The sequence below is a fragment of the Oncorhynchus masou genome, chromosome 17 (assembly GCF_036934945.1).
Source record: "Oncorhynchus masou masou isolate Uvic2021 chromosome 17, UVic_Omas_1.1, whole genome shotgun sequence".
Taxonomy (NCBI): Eukaryota; Metazoa; Chordata; class Actinopteri; order Salmoniformes; family Salmonidae; genus Oncorhynchus; species Oncorhynchus masou.
The window spans coordinates 43,356,584-43,379,573 of record NC_088228.1 but is presented as its reverse complement, the minus strand read 5'-3'; the positions used below and the strand labels follow the sequence as shown (position 1 = coordinate 43,379,573).

The 22,990-nt window shown below is 47.8% G+C and overlaps 2 protein-coding genes across 2 annotated transcripts in view; one reads left to right on the top strand and one right to left on the bottom strand.

The window, feature by feature from the left end:
- Window positions 1–6,578, top strand: part of LOC135558281 (sodium/potassium-transporting ATPase subunit beta-1-interacting protein 4-like) — a 117,324-nt gene extending 110,746 nt beyond the window's left edge. Inside the window, exons 5-6 of the mRNA XM_064991997.1 lie at window positions 195–279; window positions 6,377–6,578. Of these exons, the coding sequence (XP_064848069.1) occupies window positions 195–279; window positions 6,377–6,386 (95 nt within the window). The 3' untranslated portion in view covers window positions 6,387–6,578. The remainder of the gene's footprint in view (window positions 1–194; window positions 280–6,376) is intronic.
- A 4,042-nt stretch (window positions 6,579–10,620) lies between these two features.
- LOC135559079 (baculoviral IAP repeat-containing protein 7-like) lies at window positions 10,621–22,590 on the bottom strand. The gene is made up of 8 exons (XM_064993444.1): window positions 21,978–22,590; window positions 21,122–21,221; window positions 20,931–21,009; window positions 20,727–20,772; window positions 13,150–13,365; window positions 11,916–11,981; window positions 11,568–11,798; window positions 10,621–11,481 (listed from the first exon to the last, which is right to left on the bottom strand). Exons 1-7 carry the CDS (start codon window positions 22,525–22,527, stop codon window positions 11,596–11,598), a joined length of 1,260 nt encoding a protein of 419 aa, XP_064849516.1. The 5' UTR covers window positions 22,528–22,590; the 3' UTR covers window positions 10,621–11,481; window positions 11,568–11,595.
- Between the last annotated feature and the right edge of the window lie 400 nt (window positions 22,591–22,990).

The window sequence follows — 22,990 nt, the reverse complement described above, 5'->3', positions numbered from 1 at the left end:
TCTAACTCTGTGTTTTGTAGCAATGGGCTCTTTTCTCTCTACTTGAATTTGCCATAATCACTATTGTTTTCTTCCATTTAGTCCATCCATATCTGTCATGGGATGTTGTTTTACTATGGTTTCTTTCTGCCTATGAACGTCTGTCATCTTCTGATCACATTTGTCATTTTACCATTTGATCCTTTTGTTTTCAGTTGATTTTGTTGGTGGATTTGACCCCTTCCCTCTCTACCATGTCAATGAGAAACCATCCCATCTCCTCTTAAAGCCCATGTACCTGTAAGTAGGGTGTGTGTGGGGAGGGGAGGGGGGTATTTGTTCTTGTCTGTGAGTTGTTTATGTTTGTGTATGTGTCAGTTAGTTTTCATTATATGAACACTGGATCGTGTCTTCCAAAGGGAGAAGGCAGTGCATAGTGTTATGTATTCTAATAGCTCTTCTCATGTTTCTCTGAGCTTGGATCTTTACCAACTCTCTCTTGCATGACTTTGTTTCTCTGCAGCTAGTCTTTGAGATGAATTAAGATGTAACTTATTCTTTGTTAACACAGTGTTAATTGGAATAAGCCCTTAATTACTCCACTCTGATCGGCTTTTCAGTTGTCACCGAACAAGCACGCAATTAAAAATGACAGCAGATCATTGGTTCCATGGTGTGATGTCATAGGGGTCGGGGCATTTTATATGGTCCCAGAGAAAACAGGACAGAGCTTTGGACATGTTCCTACTGTAAATAGTACACTACACTAGCCCAGTAAACAGACAGGCTACTGTATGCCCAGTTAGGCTCCCTGTCTGTGTGAATATGAGAGATAGGCTAGTGTATGCCCAGTTAGGCTCCCTGTCTGTGGGTGAATATGAGAGATAGGCTAGTGTATGCCCAGTTAGGCTCCCTGTCTGGGTGAATATGAGAGATAGGCTAGTGTATGCCCAGTTAGGCTCCCTGTCTGTGGGTGAATATGAGAGATAGGCTAGTGTATGCCCAGTTAGGCTCCCTGTCTGTGGGTGAATATGAGAAATAGGCTAGTGTATGCCCAGTTAGGCTCCCTGTCTGGGTGAATATGAGAGATAGGCTAGTGTATGCCCAGTTAGGCTCCCTGTCTGTGGGTGAATATGAGAAATAAGCTAGTGTATAGCCAGTTAGGCTCCCTGTCTGGGTGAATATGAGAGATAGGCTAGTGTATGCCCAGTTAGGCTCCCTGTCTGGGTGAAAATGAGAGATAGGCTAGTGTATGCCCAGTTAGGCTCCCTGTCTGTGGGTGAATATGAGAGATAGGCTAGTGTATGCCCAGTTAGGCTCCCTGTCTGTGGGTGAATATGAGAAATAAGCTAGTGTATAGCCAGTTAGGCTCCCTGTCTGGGTGAATATGAGAGATAGGCTAGTGTATGCCCAGTTAGGCTCCCTGTCTGTGGGTGAATATGAGAGATAGGCTAGTGTATGCCCAGTTAGGCTCCCTGTCTGGGTGAATATGAGAGATAGGCTAGTGTATGCCCAGTTAGGCTCCCTGTCTGTGGGTGAATATGAGAAATAGGCTAGTGTATGCCCAGTTAGGGACCCTGTCTGGGTGAATATGAGAGATAGGCTAGTGTATGCCCAGTTAGGATCCCTGTCTGTGGGTGAATATGAGAGATAGGCTAGTGTATAGCCAGTTAGGCTCCCTGTCTGTGGGTGAATATGAGAAATAGGCTAGTGTATGCCCAGTTAGGCTCCCTCTCTGTGGGTGAATATGAGAAATAGGCTAGTGTATGCCCAGTTAGGCTCCCTCTCTGTGGGTGAATATGAGAAATAGGCTAGTGTATGCCCAGTTAGGCTCTCTGTCTGTGGGTGAATATGAGAAATAGGCTAGTGTATGCCCAGTTAGGCTCCCTGTCTGGGTGAATATGAGAGATAGGCTAGTGTATGCCCAGTTAGGCTCCCTCTCTGTGGGTGAATATGAGCAATAGGCTAGTGTATGCCCAGTTAGGCTCCCTGTCTGTGGGTGAATATGAGAGATAGGCTAGTGTATGCCCAGTTAGGCTCCCTGTCTGTGGGTGAATATGAGAGATAGGCTAGTGTATGCCCAGTTAGGCTCTCTGTCTGTGGGTGAATATGAGAAATAGGCTAGTGTATGCCCAGTTAGGCTCCCTGTCTGGGTGAATATGAGAGATAGGCTAGTGTATGCCCAGTTAGGCTCCCTCTCTGTGGGTGAATATGAGAAATAAGCTAGTGTATGCCCAGTTAGGCTCCCTGTCTGTGGGTGAATATGAGAAATAGGCTAGTGTATGCCCAGTTAGGCTCCCTGTCTGTGGGTGATATGAGAGATAGGCTAGTGTATGCCCAGTTAGGCTCCCTGTCTGTGGGTGATATGAGAGATAGGCTAGTGTATGCCCAGTTAGGCTCCCTGTCTGTGGGTGAATATGAGAGATAGGCTAGTGTATGCCCAGTTAGGCTCCCTGTCTGGGTGAATATGAGAATAGGCTAGTGTATGCCCAGTTAGGCTCCCTGTCTGTGGGTGAATATGAGAAATAGGCTAGTGTATAGCCAGTTAGGCTCCCTCTCTGTGGGTGAATATGAGAAATAGGCTAGTGTATGCCCAGTTAGGCTCCCTGTCTGGGTGAATATGAGAGATAGGCTAGTGTATGCCCAGTTAGGCTCCCTGTCTGTGGGTGAATATGAGAGATAGGCTAGTGTATGCCCAGTTAGGCTCCCTGTCTGGGTGAATATGAGAGATAGGCTAGTGTATGCCCAGTTAGGCTCCCTGTCTGTGGGTGAATATGAGAAATAGGCTAGTGTATAGCCAGTTAGGCTCCCTCTCTGTGGGTGAATATGAGAAATAGGCTAGTGTATGCCCAGTTAGGCTCCCTGTCTGGGTGAATATGAGAGATAGGCTAGTGTATGCCCAGTTAGGCTCCCTGTCTGGGTGAATATGAGAGATAGGCTAGTGTATGCCCAGTTAGGCTCCCTCTCTGTGGGTGAATATGAGAAATAGGCTAGTGTATGCCCAGTTAGGCTCCCTGTCTGGGTGAATATGAGAGATAGGCTAGTGTATGCCCAGTTAGGCTCCCTCTCTGTGGGTGAATATGAGAAATAGGCTAGTGTATGCCCAGTTAGGCTCCCTGTCTGGGTGAATATGAGAGATAGGCTAGTGTATGCCCAGTTAGGCTCCCTCTCTGTGGGTGAATATGAGAGATAGGCTAGTGTATGCCCAGTTAGGCTCCCTGTCTGGGTGAATATGAGAGATAGGCTAGTGTATGCCCAGTTAGGCTCCCTCTCTGTGGGTGAATATGAGCAATAGGCTAGTGTATGCCCAGTTAGGCTCCCTGTCTGTGGGTGAATATGAGAGATAGGCTAGTGTATGCCCAGTTAGGCTCCCTCTCTGTGGGTGAATATGAGAAATAGGCTAGTGTATGCCCAGTTAGGCTCCCTGTCTGGGTGAATATGAGAGATAGGCTAGTGTATGCCCAGTTAGGCTCCCTATCTGTGGGTGAATATGAGAACTAGGCTAGTGTATAGCCAGTTAGGCTCCCTCTCTGTGGGTGAATATGAGAAATAGGCTAGTGTATAGCCAGTTAGGATCCCTCTCTGTGGGTGAATATGAGAGATAGGCTAGTGTATGCCCAGTTAGGCTCCCTGTCTGTGGGTGAATATGAGAAATAGGCTAGTGTATAGCCAGTTAGGCTCCCTCTCTGTGGGTGAATATGAGAAATAGGCTAGTGTATGCCCAGTTAGGCTCCCTCTCTGTGGGTGAATATGAGAGATAGGCTAGTGTATGCCCAGTTAGGCTCCCTGTCTGTGGGTGAATATGAGAAATAGGCTAGTGTATGCCCAGTTAGGCTCCCTGTCTGTGGGTGAATATGAGAAATAGGCTAGTGTATGCCCAGTTAGGCTCCCTCTCTGTGGGTGAATATGAGAGATAGGCTAGTGTATGCCCAGTTAGGCTCCCTCTCTGTGGGTGAATATGAGAAATAGGCTAGTGTATGCCCAGTTAGGCTCCCTGTCTGTGGGTGAATATGAGAAATAGGCTAGTGTATGCCCAGTTAGGCTCCCTGTCTGTGGGTGAATATGAGAAATAGGCTAGTGTATGCCCAGTTAGGCTCCCTGTCTGTGGGTGAATATGAGAAATAGGCTAGTGTATAGCCAGTTAGGCTCCCTGTCTGTGGGTGAATATGAGAAATAGGCTAGTGTATGCCCAGTTAGGCTCCCTCTCTGTGGGTGAATATGAGAAATAGGCTAGTGTATGCCCAGTTAGGCTCCCTGTCTGTGGGTGAATATGAGAGATAGGCTAGTGTATGCCCAGTTAGGCTCCCTCTCTGTGGGTGAATATGAGAGATAGGCTAGTGTATGCCCAGTTAGGCTCCCTGTCTGTGGGTGAATATGAGAGATAGGCTAGTGTATGCCCAGTTAGGCTCCCTGTCTGTGGGTGAATATGAGAGATAGGCTAGTGTATGCCCAGTTAGGCTCCCTCTCTGTGGGTGAATATGAGAAATAGGCTAGTGTATGCCCAGTTAGGCTCCCTGTCTGTGGGTGAATATGAGAAATAGGCTAGTGTATAGCCAGTTAGGCTCCCTCTCTGTGGGTGAATATGAGAAATAGGCTAGTGTATAGCCAGTTAGGCTCCCTGTCTGTGGGTGAATATGAGAAATAGGCTAGTGTATGCCCAGTTAGGCTCCCTCTCTGTGGGTGAATATGAGAAATAGGCTAGTGTATGCCCAGTTAGGCTCCCTCTCTGTGGGTGAATATGAGAAATAGGCTAGTGTATAGCCAGTTAGTCTCCCTCTCTGTGGGTGAATATGAGAAATAGGCTAGTGTATAGCCAGTTAGGCTCCCTCTCTGTGGGTGAATATGAGAAATAGGCTAGTGTATGCCCAGTTAGGCTCCCTGTCTGTGGGTGAATATGAGAGATAGGCTAGTGTATGCCCAGTTAGGCTCCCTCTCTGTGGGTGAATATGAGAGATAGGCTAGTGTATGCCCAGTTAGGCTCCCTGTCTGTGGGTGAATATGAGAGATAGGCTAGTGTATGCCCAGTTAGGCTCCCTCTCTGTGGGTGAATATGAGAAATAGGCTAGTGTATGCCCAGTTAGGCTCCCTGTCTGTGGGTGAATATGAGAAATAGGCTAGTGTATGCCCAGTTAGGCTCCCTGTCTGTGGGTGAATATGAGAGATAGGCTAGTGTATGCCCAGTTAGGCTCCCTGTCTGTGGGTGAATATGAGAAATAGGCTCGTGTGGGGGAGTCTAGAGTTAGGTGTCCTGTCTGATCCAGTTAACCATGCACTTCAATACCTCAACACATCAACACATCAAACAATAAATATATGAATTGTACAGGTTTTGTTATTGGGATGAAGTACATAACAACCGTATCATGGTAGACTATTCTTCTGTGACTCGTATCAACGTTCTTTCTGGTTCTGCTCTGGGAGAATGAAAAAGCCTGACTGGAGTGAACAACCCTATTAAACCTGCTACATCTTGTCTGAAGGCTTAGGGGAATATGTAGGTTTGTCATGGCATTGTGTGTGTGTGTGCGTGTGTGTATTTGTACATTTATGTATATAGACATGCAGGTAGCTGCCAAATAAAGAAAACACAAACATATAATATATAATAATAGGGCCACCATAAGCTGCCAGACGACCTTCAACGCACCTATAGGTTCTACAAGTGTCTGGAGGGATGCCACACCAGTCTTCCATGAGAAATCCCATCATTTGGTGTTGTGTTGATGGTGGTGGAAAACACTGCCTTAGGCACCACTCCAGAATTTCCCACAGGTGTTCAGTTGGGTTGAGTTCTGGCGGCTGCGACGGCCATATCATGAAACATCAGCAAGTTCAGCTGTCTTCATCACTGAAGCTCCTGCTAAACCTGCCCCAACAATCACCACTCTTTCAAAGTGACTGAGATCTCTTCTAGCCATGGTAGCCTAAATAATGGGCAACTGGGCATTTTATACGACCGTAAGCACGCTGCGATGTTAATTCCACACCTGTGTGCAAGCACCTGCTTTCAACATACTTTAACCTCATTTACTCACGTGTTTCCTTTATTTTGGCAGTTACCTGTAGAAATACCATGGATTGGAGGTTCTCTACCTGATAACCACCATCACAGCTTCCATTGGAATGCTCTATTAAATTCTGCAGGAAACTTAATAACAATCTGGGCAGTGGCGTCAGTCCTTTAATGTCCCTGAGCCCAAATGGAAGTATTATTAGCCTGCAGGACATCTCTCCTCTCGCTTCATCATCTCTGTTGCAAATGAGACAGAATGAATGTTTTCCCCTCCTCCAGCACTAGGGATATAAAGGCTAGATAATACATGTACTGGAAATCCTGTGTACTCATGTGCATGTGTTCCTCACCCACTCACTGTCTTCTGTGTTCTATCACCTCCAGGTCTACGTAAATAGGGCAGAAGGCAACATTGCAGGTTCCGATGGAAACCAAGTGGCTGCTCTGACTGACACAACAACCGTCCGAGAATTCACTGGGGCCGGCCAGACATTCCTCTGGTTCTCTACATCTCTTCAGTACTTCAAACATGTAAATGACGGGTGCTCTGCTTAATAATGACTGTACTTCCCAGTTCTGTTGTTAGTGGGAGGGAAGGAGAGGATAGGGTTGGGGGATGGGGAGGGGGTAATTACAGTGTAACATGGGTCTGATCTCTTACTGTGTACTCAAATATAAATTATTGATCTAGAACTACAAACGGCATCCGATAACAGAGACGCACAGTAACTGCTGTCAATGGCTGTATTTCTGTCCATTGTTCTATCAGAACTAGTGATCAATCTATAGATCATAGCTATATATACAGTACCAGTCAAAAGTTTGGACACACCTACTCATTCAAGGGGTTTTCTCTATTACTATTTTCTACATTGCAGCATAAAAGTGAAAACATCTACGCTTTGAAATAACACATATGGAATCAATTAGTAGCCACCCTTTGCCTTGATGACAGCTTTGCACACTCTCACATTCTCTCAACCAGCTTCACCTGGAATGCTTTTCTAACAGTCTTGAACGAGTTCCCACATGCTGAGCACTTGTTGGCTGCTTTTCCTTCACTCTGCAGTCCAACTCATTCAAACCATCTCAATTGGGTTGAGGTCAGGTGATTGTGGAGGCCAAGGCATCTGATGCAGCACTCCATCACTCTGCTTCTTGGTCAAATAGCCCTTACACAGCCTGGAGGTGTGTTGGGTCATTGTCCTGTTGAAAAACAAATTATAGTCCCAATAAGCTTAAACCAGATGGGATGACGTATTGCTGCAGAATGCTGTGGTAGCCATGCTGGTAAAAAGAGTGCCTTGAATTCTAAATGAATCATTGACAGTGTCACCAGCAAAGCACCCCCACACCTCCTCCTCCATGCTTCATGTTAGGAACCACACATGTGGAGATATTCCATTCACCTACTCTGCATCTCACAAAGACACGGCGGTTGGAACCAAAAATCTATAATTTGGTCTCATCAGACCACCGGTCTAATGTTGATTACTCGTGATTCTTGGCCCAAGCAAGACTCTTCTATTTATTGGTGTCTTTTAGTAGTGGTTTATTTGTAGCAATTCGACCATGAAGGCCTGATTCAGCCAGTCTCCTCTGAACAGTTGATGTTGAGATGTGTCTGTTACTTGAACTCTGTGAAGCATTTATTTGGGCTGCAATTTCTGAGGCAGTTAACTCTAATGAACTTATCCTCTGCAGCAGAGGTAACTCTGGGTTTTCCTTTCCTGTGGCGGTCCATATGAGAGCCAGTTTTAACATATTGCTTGATGGTTTTCGCGACTGCACTTGAAGAATCTTTAAAAGTTATTGAATTTTTCCAGATTGACTGACCTTCATGTCTTAAAGTAATGATGGACTGTCATTTCTCTTTGCTTATTTGAGCTGTTCTTGCCATAATATGGACTTGGTCTTTTACCAAATAGGGCTATCTTCTGTATACCACCCCTACCTTGTCACAACACAACTGATTGGCTCAAACGCATTAAGAAGGAAAGAAATTCCACAAATTAACTTTTAAAAAGGCTCACCTGTTAGTTGAAATGCATTCCAGGTGACTACCACATGAAGCTGGTTGAGAGAATGCCAAGAGAGTGCAAAGCTGTCATCAAGGCAAAGGGTGGTTACTTCGAAGAATCTCAAATATAAAGTATATTTTGATTTGTTGAAGACTTTTTTGCTTACTACATGATTCCATATGTGTTATTTCATAGTTTTTATGTCTTCACTATTATTCTACAATATAGAAAACTGTAAAAAAATAAAGGAAACCCTGGAATCAGTAGGTGTGTCCAAATGTTTGATTGGTACCGTATATATGTATATACACACACATATAAACTCGACAGTTCATCCTTCCTCCTGTTCTCTGGTCTGAAAGGCCTCTCTGTCTGCGGCTTTGTGGTTTGGAGTGTTATTATGGCTTGGTCACAGATCCTCTTAGGCTGAATTACAGTTGAGCCTGTGGAATGGAATGAACTATTGTGTTCTGCTGTTTACTTGAGGCCCGGATCTGTGCACATAAATACACAGGAAAGGCAGTAAGAGGTAGGGAGGGAAGGGGGAAAGGAGTGGGAGACGGGGAGGGAGGGAGGGAAACAAAGCAACCAAACCTACAGGGGCTTCAGTCAAAAAGAGAACCAGAGAAAAAAGATGGAAAAAGACTGAGTCAGGGTTTTGAAATGCAAACGAAACAACAACAACCTCATAACAGAGATAGCTTAAGGTATTACAGTAACAGGCAATAATGTTTGAGTCTTTGTTAATCTGGTCTTACTCACAGTGAGTCTTTGTTAATCTGGTTTTACTCACAGTGATGTGACTGGTTATGATATACAGTGTTTCAGTAGAGTTAATCTGTAAACTGTAGAGCGGGATGGAAGGAAAGGAAAACGGTTGTCACCTTGTTTTACAGTTAATGGTGTGGAGCTTTGAGGTTTGTGTCAGGATGTAGATGTGTCTTAAAGCCCCTGTCCAAAAACCCAACTGCCTCCAACTACTGTGAGGGTTTGAGTGTTTATCTGTCACCTTGTTTTACAGTTAACAATAGTGGATATGACAGGTAGTTTGTCTACATTTCCCCTCCATGGCATACAAAGGTATTGAATAGAGTGTAAATGGTTTTAAGTAGCACACATATAGCAAAGCAAGAGAGCAGAGCCATACTGTACACCACCTGTTTTCTCTATCATTCCATCTATAGATCGATGATTCAACTGTGATACATTTGAATCCTTTTTTCATAGCATGTTTGAATGGGTTTTGTATGATAAATGTGGATATTCTGTATTATACGGTAATAACCTAGTGTATGTTTGGGTCTCTGTGGGTTTGGGGAGCAATTATCCCACAATTCATAGACATAAACTATTTTGTCCAAACTTTAAGATGGGGGCTAGTTCCTGAGTATTTGGACTTAGTGTTACAGAGTGTGTAACTGCCTGGGTCTTTGGCTGTGTCCCTTTATGAGTAGAATGGAGTTGCCACTAGACACTAATCTAAGGTGGGTTTAGGGTTTCATCCCTCATTAAGATTTGAGAAGGGGCGACTGATCATAGATCCGTGCCTAAGAGCACCTCATCTCCCTGGACTGTCCACTTTCTGCCTTAATCTTCCTGTGTACCACTACTGCCCCCTGCTGTTGAATGTAGTCATGTACACATGTTTATTGGTAAGATATAATACACCGTTTGGGTTATTGGCCTACTGGACCCCATAGAAAGGTCCGGTGTACTACCCTGCATGTATGTATGAAGCCTATATCTCACTGTATACTTCGTTATCTCCACTCAGTCTTATACCTGACGCCGTTCAGAAGAACAAATGTACTTCTTAGTTCCAACTGAAGCCTCTACATTCATTTGTATCATTTGTCTTGATGTCTGTCTGTCTGCTGTGGCATGAAGGTGATGAATACCCTTGTTAAATCAAAGCTTGTTTTCTACTTAATCAAAAGAGCCTTGAACACAGCACATATGGAGATTTGGTTCGGTCTCATGTTTCCAGCACCTGATCAACACCTTGTGGGCTTGATAGACAGGCTTCTGGGCTGATAATATGAAATACACAGCTGTCTCTCAACTGATATTGGCTTCATATGAATGCGTTTGCAGAACAGTGGTGGTGGCTTAAGTGATGGTGCAAAAATAATGATTGTAAACTATGGGCCTTGTTCCAAATGATATCCTGAAGTAGTGCACTATATAGGGAATAAGGTATAATTTGAGGTGTAAAGGTAACATTTCAGGACAATGTTACAGAAGATTCAGATATAGATGTATTGTGTAATAGACATTCTGTCATAGATAATACCAGCTCTATGCATTACATTTCTATCTGTAATACTCTGTTGCACTCCAATGAATAAACAATGAATAAACCCCGAGCTTATCAATACCAAGCCATGGCAGCCTGTCAATACTTATGAACAAAGGACCAGATACACTTTATGAACTGTAGCCAGGATCATTACCAACAGCGAACACACACTGCACATTATCTCTTGATAAAAAAATATCTTTCGACACCTAAAATAATTTGAGTTACAGGAACAGTTTTTTTGCCTTTCAATGCAAAACAGCAACAGGAATGGAAGAGCCTGACATTGTTTTTCTATTTATATTTGTCTTTATTTTGTATCCTCTGTAGTCTTCTTCAATTATGTAATCATATTTGTCCAGACCTGTGCTGTGTTCAATAGTGTAAATATCAGTTTGTTAATAAACAAATGTTGTACTTTTTCTCCCCAAGTTGGTGGTATCCAATTGATAGTTACAGTCTTGTCCCATCGCTGCAACTCCCGTACGGACTCGGGAGAGGCAAAGGTCGAGGGCCATGCGTCCATCGAAACACGACCCTGCCATTCCGCATTGCTTCTTGACACACTGCTCGCCCAACCCGGAAGCCAGCCGCACCAATGTGTCGGAGGAAACGCCGTACAACCGGCAACTGTCAGCATGTACGATGCTGGGCCAACTGTGCGCCACCTCATGGGTCTCCGGGTTGAACCCGGGTCTGTAGTGACGACTCAAGCACTGCGATGCAGTGCCTAAGACCGCTGCGCCACTCGGGAGGCCAAATGATGTGTACTTTTGATAAACCGATTCTGGGTAATTTGATTTAGGGATTATTTTTAGTATTTGTACAAACTAACTGTAATCTGATGTGCAGTTGGACTGATACTCTTGCTCTGCCAGTTGATCTCTGTAAACACCAATAATGATATTGGAAATGTGTTTACTGTATCAAAATAAATATATTCAACAACTTCTACTACAGCCAAAAAGAAGCCATTTTGATTTTGGAGGTTATTTTGAGCAGGGCAAATCAACAGCTGAACAGTATTGAAGTTAGGAGAATGGGTCAGATCTGTCAGGCATCTAAAATCCAGGGGACATTTCCACAAAATTCTCACAGCACCTATAGAAAGATGAGCCGCCCCGAGGGGTTGTAGAATCTCTCTTCATTTGTCAAAGGCAAACAAAAGCCTAAAAGTGAAACAAGGATATTGTTTGTTGGTGTATTAGATATACTTTTGTCATACGAATATACACACATACACACTCCGACTCACACAAGGGTCTTGTACTTGAGTGTGACTCTCAGGACATGAATGCTCGGACGCTGCCTCTGATGGTGGCTCTGCAGATGGGGCAGTGACGCAGGCTGGCAGCACAGTCGCTACACACCACCAGATGACCACAGGGGATGAAGACGATGGATACCAGTTTGTCCATACACACCTTACATGTCCGCTCCTCCTGCAGCTGACGTAGGAGCTCCTCAGGGGTGGAGTCTCCCACTGCTGAAATTCAAAACATGAATTTACAAGTGTGTGTGTGTGTGTGTGTGTGTGTGTGTGTGTGTGTGTGTGTGTGTGTGTGTGTGTGTGTGTGTGTGTGTGTGTAATATGACCTCTGACCTTTTTCTCTGATGGGTGTCTGTGTCCTGACCCCTCCTGCACTGGGACCCTGTCTCTCCACCGGCTCTGATGGGACAGAAAACAAACAGTAAACAAGGGTGAGACACATGGTTACACACGGTGATCTATTTACATCGTTAACAAGAGTCTCCATTTGTTGATTCTCAGTGTCAATCCAATCCAATCAATGCAGATGCACGAGAATATCAAAGGGATGTAAAAATATGAACGTGGCCAACATCAGTGTCATGTCTTGTCATATTATGTCTTGTTCCTGTTCTTTCTCTTCACTCGGTCTCCCTCTGCTGGTCGTATTAGGTTACCTTCTCTTTCTCTCCTCCTCCATCTCCTCTAACTACCTCGTTCACCCTTTCCCCACCTGTTCCCTTTTTCCCTCTGATTAGGTCTCTATTTCTCTCTCTGTTCCTGCTACTTTCTGTGTCAGATTCTCAGATTCTCGTTTGAGTTTCTCATGCCAGAAACAAACTATCGTCTCGTTTGCTTCATCCTTGTCCTGTCGGAATCTGCCTGGCAGGTGCATCCTGTACTCAGCTAACTGTCTTATCGTTTGCACTGTGTCCAGTTCATCTGATGCTATGTGAGATCAGGTACCACTGTTCCTCTACGACCCGCGCCTACCCAGAGACCTGCAGCCTGTCGCCGCTAACCCAGCTATTCTCCTCTGCTGCTAAGAAGGGGGCTCTCTTGTAATTATCAGAAGGACTTTTTGTTTCATTGGTCGCCCTCTCTGCGGGTTGTCTATTTTTCCATTATCCACATCTGATGAGGATCTATGTCTTCCCTGTGTTTACATTAAAGGACTCTGTTTTTGTTAAACCGCTTTTGGGTCCTCACTCAAGTGCATAACAATCAGAGTTGAAAATACCAACATGGGTCTCAGCAGGCTATTTTTCGGACACCCCTCAGGGTAAAGGTTTTAGGCTGTTTATTAAAGTTATGGCCTTTACCCCTGCTCTGTGGGTCCCTGGACTCTACCCAGCCCATCTGCTGGTCCATACCCCAAGACAAGTACTTCCTCCACTACCAGGGTGTATATTAGCAGCACCTGCCCGGGTATAGCTCACATGGGAAGTGTTCCAAAAACACGTTTCCACATGTGAAATCATGCAGTTTTTCTGTAAGGGTCTTACAATGTGCATTGAGCATCAGGAAGCTCTATGTAAATCCAATCCATCATTCTTAATATAATCCTCATCATGATCACCATCCTTACCCTGGACTCTGCTCTGCAGCCCCCTGGTCCTGTCCTCCTCCTCAGCAGCCAGTACGTCAGTGACCAGGCCAGACACGGAGGTGTAGTGCTGGCCGGTCAGCAGGTACTTGGTCTGGACCAGACTCTCCAGCAGGCCAGCCTCAAAGCCCATCTGGAGCACGGTCTGGACCACAGGAGACAGCATGACTGAGGGTGTGCCCAGACCACCCACCACGTCTGGCAGAGGGAGGAGATGCCGGGAGAGGGATCAAAAGAAAGAGGGAAGAGAGGAATGGAGGGAGGGGGAGAGGAAAAAGAAGACAGGAAGAGAGGAATGGAGGGAGGGGAGAGGAAAAAGAGGACAGGAAGAGAGGAATGGAGGGTGGGGGAGAGGAAAAAGAGGACAGGGAGAGAGGAATGGAGGGAGGGGAGAGGAAAAGAGGACAGGAAGAGAGGAATGGAGGGAGGGGGAGAGGAAAAATAGGACAGGAAGAGAGGAATGGAGGGAGGGGGAGAGGAAAAGAGGACAGGAAGAGAGGAATGGAGGGAGGGGGAGAGGGAAGAGAGGAATGGAGGGAGGGGAGAGGAAAAAGAGGACAGGAAGAGAGGAATGGAGGCAGGGGGAGAGGAAAAAGAGGACAGGAAGAGAGGAATGGAGGGAGGGGGAGAGGAAAAAGAGGACAGGAAGAGAGGAATGGAGGGAGGGGGAAAGGAAAAAGAGGACAGGAAGAGAGGAATGGAGGGAGGGGGAGAGGAAAAAGAGGACAGGAAGAGAGTAATGGAGGCAGGGGGAGAGGAAAAAGAGGACAGGAAGAGAGGAATGGAGGGAGGGGGAGAGGAAAAATAGGACAGGAAGAGAGGAATGGAGGGTGGGGGAGAGGAAAAAGAGGACAGGAAGAGGAATGGAGGGAGGGGGGGAGGAAAAATAGGACAGGAAGAGAGGAATGGAGGGTGGGGGAGAGGAAAAAGAGGACAGGAAGAGGAATGGAGGGAGGGGGGGAGGAAAAAGAGGACAGGAAGAGAGGAATGGAGGGAGGGGGGGAGGAAAAAGAGGACAGGAAGAGAGGAATGGAGGGTGGGGGAGAGGAAAAATAGGACAGGAAGAGAGGAATGGAGGGAGGGGGAGAGGAGAAAGAGGACAGGAAGAGAGGAATGGAGGGAGGGGAGAGGAAAAACAGGACAGGAAGAGAGGAATGGAGGGAGGGGGAGAGGAAAAATAGGACAGGAAGAGAGGAATGGAGGGAGGGGGAGAGGAAAAACAGGACAGGAAGAGAGGAATGGAGGGAGGGGGAGAGGAAAAATAGGACAGGAAGAGAGGAATGGAGGGAGGGGGAGAGGAAAAAGAGGACAGGAAGAGAGGAATGGAGGGAGGGGGAGAGGAAAAGAGGACAGGAAGAGAGGAATGGAGGGAGGGGGAGAGGAAAAGAGGACAGGAAGAGAGGAATGGAGGCAGGGGGAGAGGAAAAAGAGGACAGGAAGAGAGGAATGGAGGGAGGGGGAGAGGAAAAAGAGGACAGGAAGAGAGGAATGGAGGGAGGGGAAAGGAAAAAGAGGACAGGAAGAGAGGAATGGAGGGAGGGGAGAGGAAAAGAGGACAGGAAGAGAGGAATGGAGGCAGGGGGAGAGGAAAAAGAGGACAGGAAGAGAGGAATGGAGGGAGGGGAGAGGAAAAGAGGACAGGAAGAGAGGAATGGAGGGGGGGGAAAGGAAAAAGAGGACAGGTAGAGAGGAATGGAGGGAGGGGGAGAGGAAAAAGAGGACAGGAAGAGAGGAATGGAGGGTGGGGGAGAGGAAAAAGAGGACAGGAAGAGGAATGGAGGGAGGGGGGGAGGAAAAATAGGACAGGAAGAGAGGAATGGAGGGAGGGGGGAGGAAAAGAGGACAGGAAGAGAGGAATGGAGGGAGGGGGGGAGGAAAAAGAGGACAGGAAGAGAGGAATGGAGGGTGGGGGAGAGGAAAAATAGGACAGGAAGAGAGGAATGGAGGGAGGGGGAGAGGGAAGAGAGGAATGGAGGGAGGGGGAGAGGAAAAAGAGGACAGGAAGAGAGGAATGGAGGCAGGGGGAGAGGAAAAAGAGGACAGGAAGAGAGGAATGGAGGGAGGGGGAGGAAAAAGAGGACAGGAAGAGAGGAATGGAGGGAGGGGAGAGGAAAAGAGGACAGGAAGAGAGGAATGGAGGGAGGGGAAAGGAAAAAGAGGACAGGAAGAGAGGAATGGAGGGAGGGGGAGAGGAAAAGAGGACAGGAAGAGAGTAATGGAGGCAGGGGGAGAGGAAAAAGAGGACAGGAAGAGAGGAATGGAGGGAGGGGGAGAGGAAAAATAGGACAGGAAGAGAGGAATGGAGGGTGGGGGAGAGGAAAAGAGGACAGGAAGAGGAATGGAGGGAGGGGGGGAGGAAAAATAGGACAGGAAGAGAGGAATGGAGGGTGGGGGAGAGGAAAAAGAGGACAGGAAGAGGAATGGAGGGAGGGGGGGAGGAAAAATAGGACAGGAAGAGAGGAATGGAGGGAGGGGGAGGAAAAAGAGGACAGGAAGAGAGGAATGGAGGGTGGGGGAGAGGAAAAATAGGACAGGAAGAGAGGTTTGGAGGGAGGGGGAGAGGAGAAAGAGGACAGGAAGAGAGGAATGGAGGGAGGGGGAGAGGAAAAACAGGATAGGGAGAGAGGAATGGAGGGAGGGGGAGAGGAAAAAGAGGACAGGAAGAGAGGAATGGAGGGAGGGGGAGAGGAAAAAGAGGACAGGAAGAGAGGAATGGAGGGAGGGGGAGAGGAAAAAGAGGACAGGAAGAGAGGAATGGAGGCAGGGGGAGAGGAAAAAGAGGACAGGAAGAGAGGAATGGAGGGAGGGGGAGAGGAAAAAGAGGACAGGAAGAGAGGAATGGAGGGAGGGGGAAAGGAAAAAGAGGACAGGAAGAGAGGAATGGAGGGAGGGGGAGAGGAAAAAGAGGACAGGAAGAGAGGAATGGAGGCAGGGGGAGAGGAAAAAGAGGACAGGAAGAGAGGAATGGAGGGAGGGGGAGAGGAAAAAGAGGACAGGAAGAGAGGAATGGAGGGAGGGGGAAAGGAAAAAGAGGACAGGTAGAGAGGAATGGAGGGAGGGGGAGAGGAAAAAGAGGACAGGAAGAGAGGAATGGAGGGTGGGGGAGAGGAAAAAGAGGACAGGAAGAGGAATGGAGGGAGGGGGTGAGGAAAAATAGGACAGGAAGAGAGGAATGGAGGGGGGGGGGGAGGAAAAAGAGGACAGGAAGAGAGGAATGGAGGGAGGGGGGAGGAAAAGAGGACAGGAAGAGAGGAATGGAGGGTGGGGGAGAGGAAAAATAGGACAGGAAGAGAGGAATGGAGGGAGGGGAGAGGAAAAGAGGACAGGAAGAGAGGAATGGAGGCAGGGGGAGAGGAAAAAGAGGACAGGAAGAGAGGAATGGAGGGAGGGGGAGGAAAAGAGGACAGGAAGAGAGGAATGGAGGGAGGGGGAGAGGAAAAAGAGGACAGGAAGAGAGGAATGGAGGGAGGGGGAGAGGAGAAAGAGGACAGGAAGAGAGGAATGGAGGGAGGGGAGAGGAAAAACAGGATAGGGAGAGAGGAATGGAGGGAGGGGGAGAGGAAAAAGAGGACAGGAAGAGAGGAATGGAGGGAGGGGGAGAGGAAAAAGAGGACAGGAAGAGAGGAATGGAGGGAGGGGGAGAGGAAAAAGAGGACAGGAAGAGAGGAATGGAGGCAGGGGGAGAGGAAAAGAGGACAGGAAGAGAGGAATGGAGGGAGGGGGAGAGGAAAAAGAAGACAGGAAGAGAGGAATGGAGGGAGGGGAGAGGAAAAAGAGGACAGGAAGAGGAATGGAGGGAGGGGAGAGGAAAAAGAGGACAGGAAGAGGGGAATGGAGGGAGGGGGAGAGGAAAAGAGGACAGGAAGAGAGGAATGGAGGGAGGGGAGAGGAAAAAGAGGACAGGAAGAGAGTAATGGAGGCAGGGGGAGAGGAAAAAGAGGACAGGAAGAGAGGAATGGAGGGAGGGGGAGAGGAAAAATAGGACAGGAAGAGAGGAATGGAGGGTGGGGGAGAGGAAAAAGAGGACAGGAAGAGGAATGGAGGGAGGGGGGAGGAAAAAGAGGACAGGAAGAGAGGAATGGAGGGAGGGGGAGAGGAAAAAGAGGACAGGAAGAGAGGAATGGAGGGAGGGGGAGAGGAAAAAGAGGACAGGAAGAGAGGAATGGAGGGAGGGGGAGAGGAAAAAGAGGACAGGAAGAGAGTAATGGAGGCAGGGGGAGAGGAAAAAGAGGACAGGAAGAGAGGAATGGAGGGAGGGGGAGAGGAAAAATAGGACAGGAAGAGAGGAATGGAGGGTGGGGGAGAGGAAAAAGAGGACAGGAAGAGGAATGGAGGGAGGGGGGGAGGAAAAATAGGACAGGAAGAGAGGAATGGAGGGTGGGGGAGAGGAAAAAGAGGACAGGAAGAGGAATGGAGGGAGGGGGGGAGGAAAAATAGGACAGGAAGAGAGGAATGGAGGGAGGGGGGGAGGAAAAAGAGGACAGGAAGAGAGGAATGGAGGGTGGGGGAGAGGAAAAATAGGACAGGAAGAGAGGAATGGAGGGAGGGGGAGAGGAAAAAGAGGACAGGAAGAGAGGAATGGAGGCAGGGGGAGAGGAAAAAGAGGACAGGAAGAGAGGAATGGAGGGAGGGGGAGGAAAAGAGGACAGGAAGAGAGGAATGGAGGGAGGGGGAGAGGAAAAAGAGGACAGGAAGAGAGGAATGGAGGGAGGGGGAGAGGAGAAAGAGGACAGGAAGAGAGGAATGGAGGGAGGGGGAGAGGAAAAACAGGATAGGGAGAGAGGAATGGAGGGAGGGGGAGAGGAAAAAGAGGACAGGAAGAGAGGAATGGAGGGAGGGGGAAAGGAAAAAGAGGACAGGAAGAGAGGAATGGAGGCAGGGGGAGAGGAAAAGAGGACAGGAAGAGAGGAATGGAGGGAGGGGGAGAGGAAAAAGAGGACAGGAAGAGAGGAATGGAGGGAGGGGGAGAGGAAAAAGAGGACAGGAAGAGAGGAATGGAGGCAGGGGGAGAGGAAAAAGAGGACAGGAAGAGAGGAATGGAGGGTGGGGGAGAGGAAAAGAGGACAGGAAGAGGAATGGAGGGAGGGGGAGGAAAAATAGGACAGGAAGAGAGGAATGGAGGGAGGGGGAGAGGAAAAAGAGGACAGGAAGAGGAATGGAGGGAGGGGGAGAGGAAAAAGAGGACAGGAAGAGAGGAATGGAGGGGGGGGAGAGGAAAAGAGGACAGGAAGAGAGGAATGGAGGGAGGGGGAGAGGAAAAGAGGACAGGAAGAGAGGAATGGAGGGTGGGGGAGAGGAAAAAGAGGACAGGAAGAGAGGAATGGAGGGAGGGGAGAGGAAAAAGAGGACAGGAAGAGAGGAATGGAGGGAGGGGGAGAGGAAAAATAGGACAGGAAGAGAGGAATGGAGGGTGGGGGAGAGGAAAAAGAGGACAGGAAGAGGAATGGAGGGAGGGGGAGGAAAAATAGGACAGGAAGAGAGGAATGGAGGGAGGGGAGAGGAAAAAGAGGACAGGAAGAGAGGAATGGAGGGGGGGGGGAGGAAAAATAGGACAGGAAGAGAGGAATGGAGGCAGGGGGAGAGGAAAAATAGGACAGGAAGAGAGGAATGGAGGGTGGGGGAGAGGAAAAAGAGGACAGGAAGAGGAATGGAGGGAGGGGGGGAGGAAAAATAGGACAGGAAGAGAGGAATGGAGGGAGGGGGAGAGGAAAAAGAGGACAGGAAGAGAGGAATGGAGGGGGGGGGAGGAAAAATAGGACAGGAAGAGAGGAATGGAGGGTGGGGGAGAGGAAAAAGAGGACAGGAAGAGGAATGGAGGGAGGGGGGGAGGAAAAATAGGACAGGAAGAGAGGAATGGAGGGAGGGGGAGAGGAAAAAGAGGACAGGAAGAGAGGAATGGAGGGAGGGGGGGAGGAAAAATAGGACAGGAAGAGAGGAATGGAGGCAGGGGGAGAGGAAAAATAGGACAGGAAGAGAGGAATGGAGGGTGGGGGAGAGGAAAAAGAGGACAGGAAGAGGAATGGAGGGAGGGGGGGAGGAAAAATAGGACAGGAAGAGAGGAATGGAGGGAGGGGGAGAGGAAAAAGAGGACAGGAAGAGAGGAATGGAGGGAGGGGGGGAGGAAAAATAGGACAGGAAGAGAGGAATGGAGGGTGGGGGAGAGGAAAAAGAGGACAGGAAGAGGAATGGAGGGAGGGGGGAGGAAAAATAGGACAGGAAGAGAGGAATGGAGGGAGGGGGAGGAAAAAGAGGACAGGAAGAGAGGAATGGAGGGTGGGGGAGAGGAAAAATAGGACAGGAAGAGAGGAATGGAGGGAGGGGGAGAGGAAAAAGAGGACAGGAAGAGAGGAATGGAGGCAGGGGGAGAGGAAAAATAGGACAGGAAGAGAGGAATGGAGGGAGGGGGAGAGGAAAAAGAGGACAGGAAGAGAGGAATGGAGGGAGGGGAGAGGAAAAAGAGGACAGGAAGAGAGGAATGGAGGGAGGGGGAGAGGAGAAAGAGGACAGGAAGAGAGGAATGGAGGGAGGGGGAGAGGAAAAACAGGACAGGGAGAGAGGAATGGAGGGAGGGGGAGAGGAAAAAGAGGACAGGAAGAGAGGAATGGAGGGAGGGGGAGAGGAAAAAGAGGACAGGAAGAGAGGAATGGAGGGAGGGGGAGAGGAAAAAGAGGACAGGAAGAGAGGAATGGAGGCAGGGGGAGAGGAAAAAGAGGACAGGAAGAGAGGAATGGAGGGAGGGGGAGAGGAAAAAGAGGACAGGAAGAGAGGAATGGAGGGTGGGGGAGAGGAAAAAGAGGACAGGGAGAGAGGAATGGAGGGTGGGGGAGTGGAAAAATAGGACAGGAAGAGAGGAATGGAGGCAGGGGGAGAGGAAAAAGAGGACAGGAAGAGAGGAATATATATATATATGAGAGAGAGAGTTTCACTAAAAACCAATAGCACTGGAAAAAAAGTATATCTAACCGAGGCAATCTCTCTCTCCGTGAGAAAACCAAAAGAGAGATGTGTGTTCAAGCAAAAGCAATGACCTTTTCCCACTCCTGTAAAAACAGATGGATAGCAGTGCAGATTCAGCAACAGTATGTGATGACAAGTGTGAGCATTCTATCATTTGATAAACAGCCCAGTAGAGAGAGCAGTACCCCAGGGTGTGTGACTCGATAGAGTAGGCAACCCAGGGCCCCACATCGCCTCTGACACACATTCATCCACAGGAAGAAATTCAGGTTTCAGTTGTGCTCTAATAGCTACATTGAAAAGCACCACTGAGGGATCCATCTGTTCCTCTGCCTGTTCTCTAAAACAGCTGAAACAAGCAGTATTTGTGATTATCCAGCTCCATTCACATGATTAAGGTCCCACTTATGAAATACTACATCCTCTTAGTCTGCAGCCAAGTGGAAGCAGCGTATTCGTTTCCAAGGCTATCCATAGTTATTGTGTTTGTTCAGCACAGGTTAACACATGGGGCGGACTACCCTGCCATTTCATTTGGGGTCAAGAGAATTAAGCGGATGTAATGTATCTTTCAATGTTTTAATTTGTAATCTGGGACTCACCATTTGCTGAAGTAATTTCTTGGGACACCGGTGTCTGTGATCCACCCTGGAAAACAAATCCACCCTCAGGATCTATTCTGTAACTAACACACTGCAGCGACCACAACGGTTATGATGACACATTATGAATATGCTAATTATTTTTGATTTTGGTATGACAACGTATGAGAGTGAAGGACAACACTGAGGTATAAAGGTACTTACCACAGTCTCTCTGTGGAAGTGGGTAGCCTGGATAGTACTGACGTAGTCACGTCCTCTCGTCTGGATCAGGAAGTCACATCTGAGGAAGAAGAGAAGTAGCCTATTGACCCAGCCGCACCGTGGACACAGAGTCAAAGGCATGACAGAATGCCTTTTTACAGGTAGTGTGTGTTGGTGCTGTTGTGTGTTACCGTGGGAACCACTTGGCATGCTCCTGCCAGGGGTCATCTCCAGGTTCCCAGTTCCTCAGCCCTCCGTCACAGTGAAAGCATTTTACGTTGTCACCGTGGCCTAGGAGTGTGAGGGACACAGACCAAGTATTATCACAGCACTTACATATCATAATCACTGACACAGAGTTTACCTGAATATTAGACACACACTAAAGGAACACATTTTCTCTCTCTCCCACACACACACACACACGTACACATACATACAAATACACTCATACACCCACACAAACAAACACACATATGCATACAGTACACACCGAGGGGAAACTGTATGTGTACACAAACACAATGAGACAAATGTTCACAATGATACACACCCAAAACTGTTGTGAGAATGTGGATTGTATTATTGCATTTCCAAAACTGAATTCCAAACAAAGGAAAAGTAGTTTCTCTAATTCTCTCTCATAGTCGCTTTAATTTCTAAGCTTTAAATACCACAACAGTCTAAGCACTACAGCGATGGTATTTTCTTCTTTACGCAGTCCGAGTCCTGTCCAGCTTTTTCTGTTCACAAATACATGACTCAGCGTCACTATTGTCACATGAACTCACACACAAAGACTGGAAACTCGTAGTGACCACTGTTCCACTACCCTGCTATTTCTGAATATCAAATAGCAAATGCGTAATTGCCAAGGCGTGCTTAACTTTATCCAAAAGCAAAGCTTCAACAAACCTTAATGGGACTTTATAGGGAACCAAAAGCAAGAAGTAAGTTATTAAACGTACCCAACAGAATTCAGAAAAGTTCAGAAATTCAGAAACAATTCACAACACACTGTCACCATCAACAAAGACTATTGCGTACCTGTGTAGAAGAATCCTGCCCTCGCCAGAACATTGGGCTGGACCGCAGCACCCGTGGGCCAGTTGTGGAAGGTGGTGAGCCGCGATTCCTCTAACTCCATCTCAGGGTAGACAGCCTGCCCGGCCGTTCCCTGGTCGTCCACGGTCATCCTCTGGAGCTGGCTCAACAGCTGGCCGTCCACGGAGTCAGAAGGGGACCTGGAAACGACAAACAGCGGGATATTCCCAACGGCTCTACCCAGCACGAAACTACAGGTGGGGAAGTGCCTCTTGTGTTCGAGGATCGGACTGTCCCCATGGACCCAGTACCGCAGGATCCCTCCGCAACAGAAGCACTGAACCTTATCTTCTGTTCCCAGAAAATAGAATCCCGCTCTGGCCAGGTTGCCCGCGGTGACTGGTGTGTCCCTCTGCCAGTTTTCAAAAGTTCGAAGCCGCTCCTCCTCGCCTCGCATCTGGGGCTTCTCCAGAATATACAGCATCTCGCTCCTGTAACCCGTCATCCTGGGACTTGTGGTGTCTTCTTTCTCCTTCGGTCCTGTGCCAGTCATCCCCTTTCCGTTCCATAGTGGACTGTGGTAGCGCGGAGCGCACAGTGCTGGACATATATTCCCTGCAGCTGTATGAAGGGATTGCGCAGTAAGGCAGCATTCCAGAACTCACTCAACAGAAAGCAGTCAGTCCCCTGCGGTCAAACCTCGCAGCTACAACCTGTACTCAGGGCTGGTATACATGATGTCGTAAATGTAAATCTGGAACACTCCAATTCGTTAAACTGTTAAACACTCCGAGCGGTTGTTTTGGGGAGCTTAAATAGAAAATAGAAAGTGACACATCATTCGAAAGCGACGTCACTTTTCTTTTTGAAAATTAAACTCACATTTTACTGCTGAGAATATCACAAGAATGCCCCCGCCACTGCCCCCTCAACGCCCCCCCTACAGGCCATAAATCATGGGCTATATTCATATTCATACAGTATGCCATTTAGGTCAAGTCACCAAAAGTGGCAAA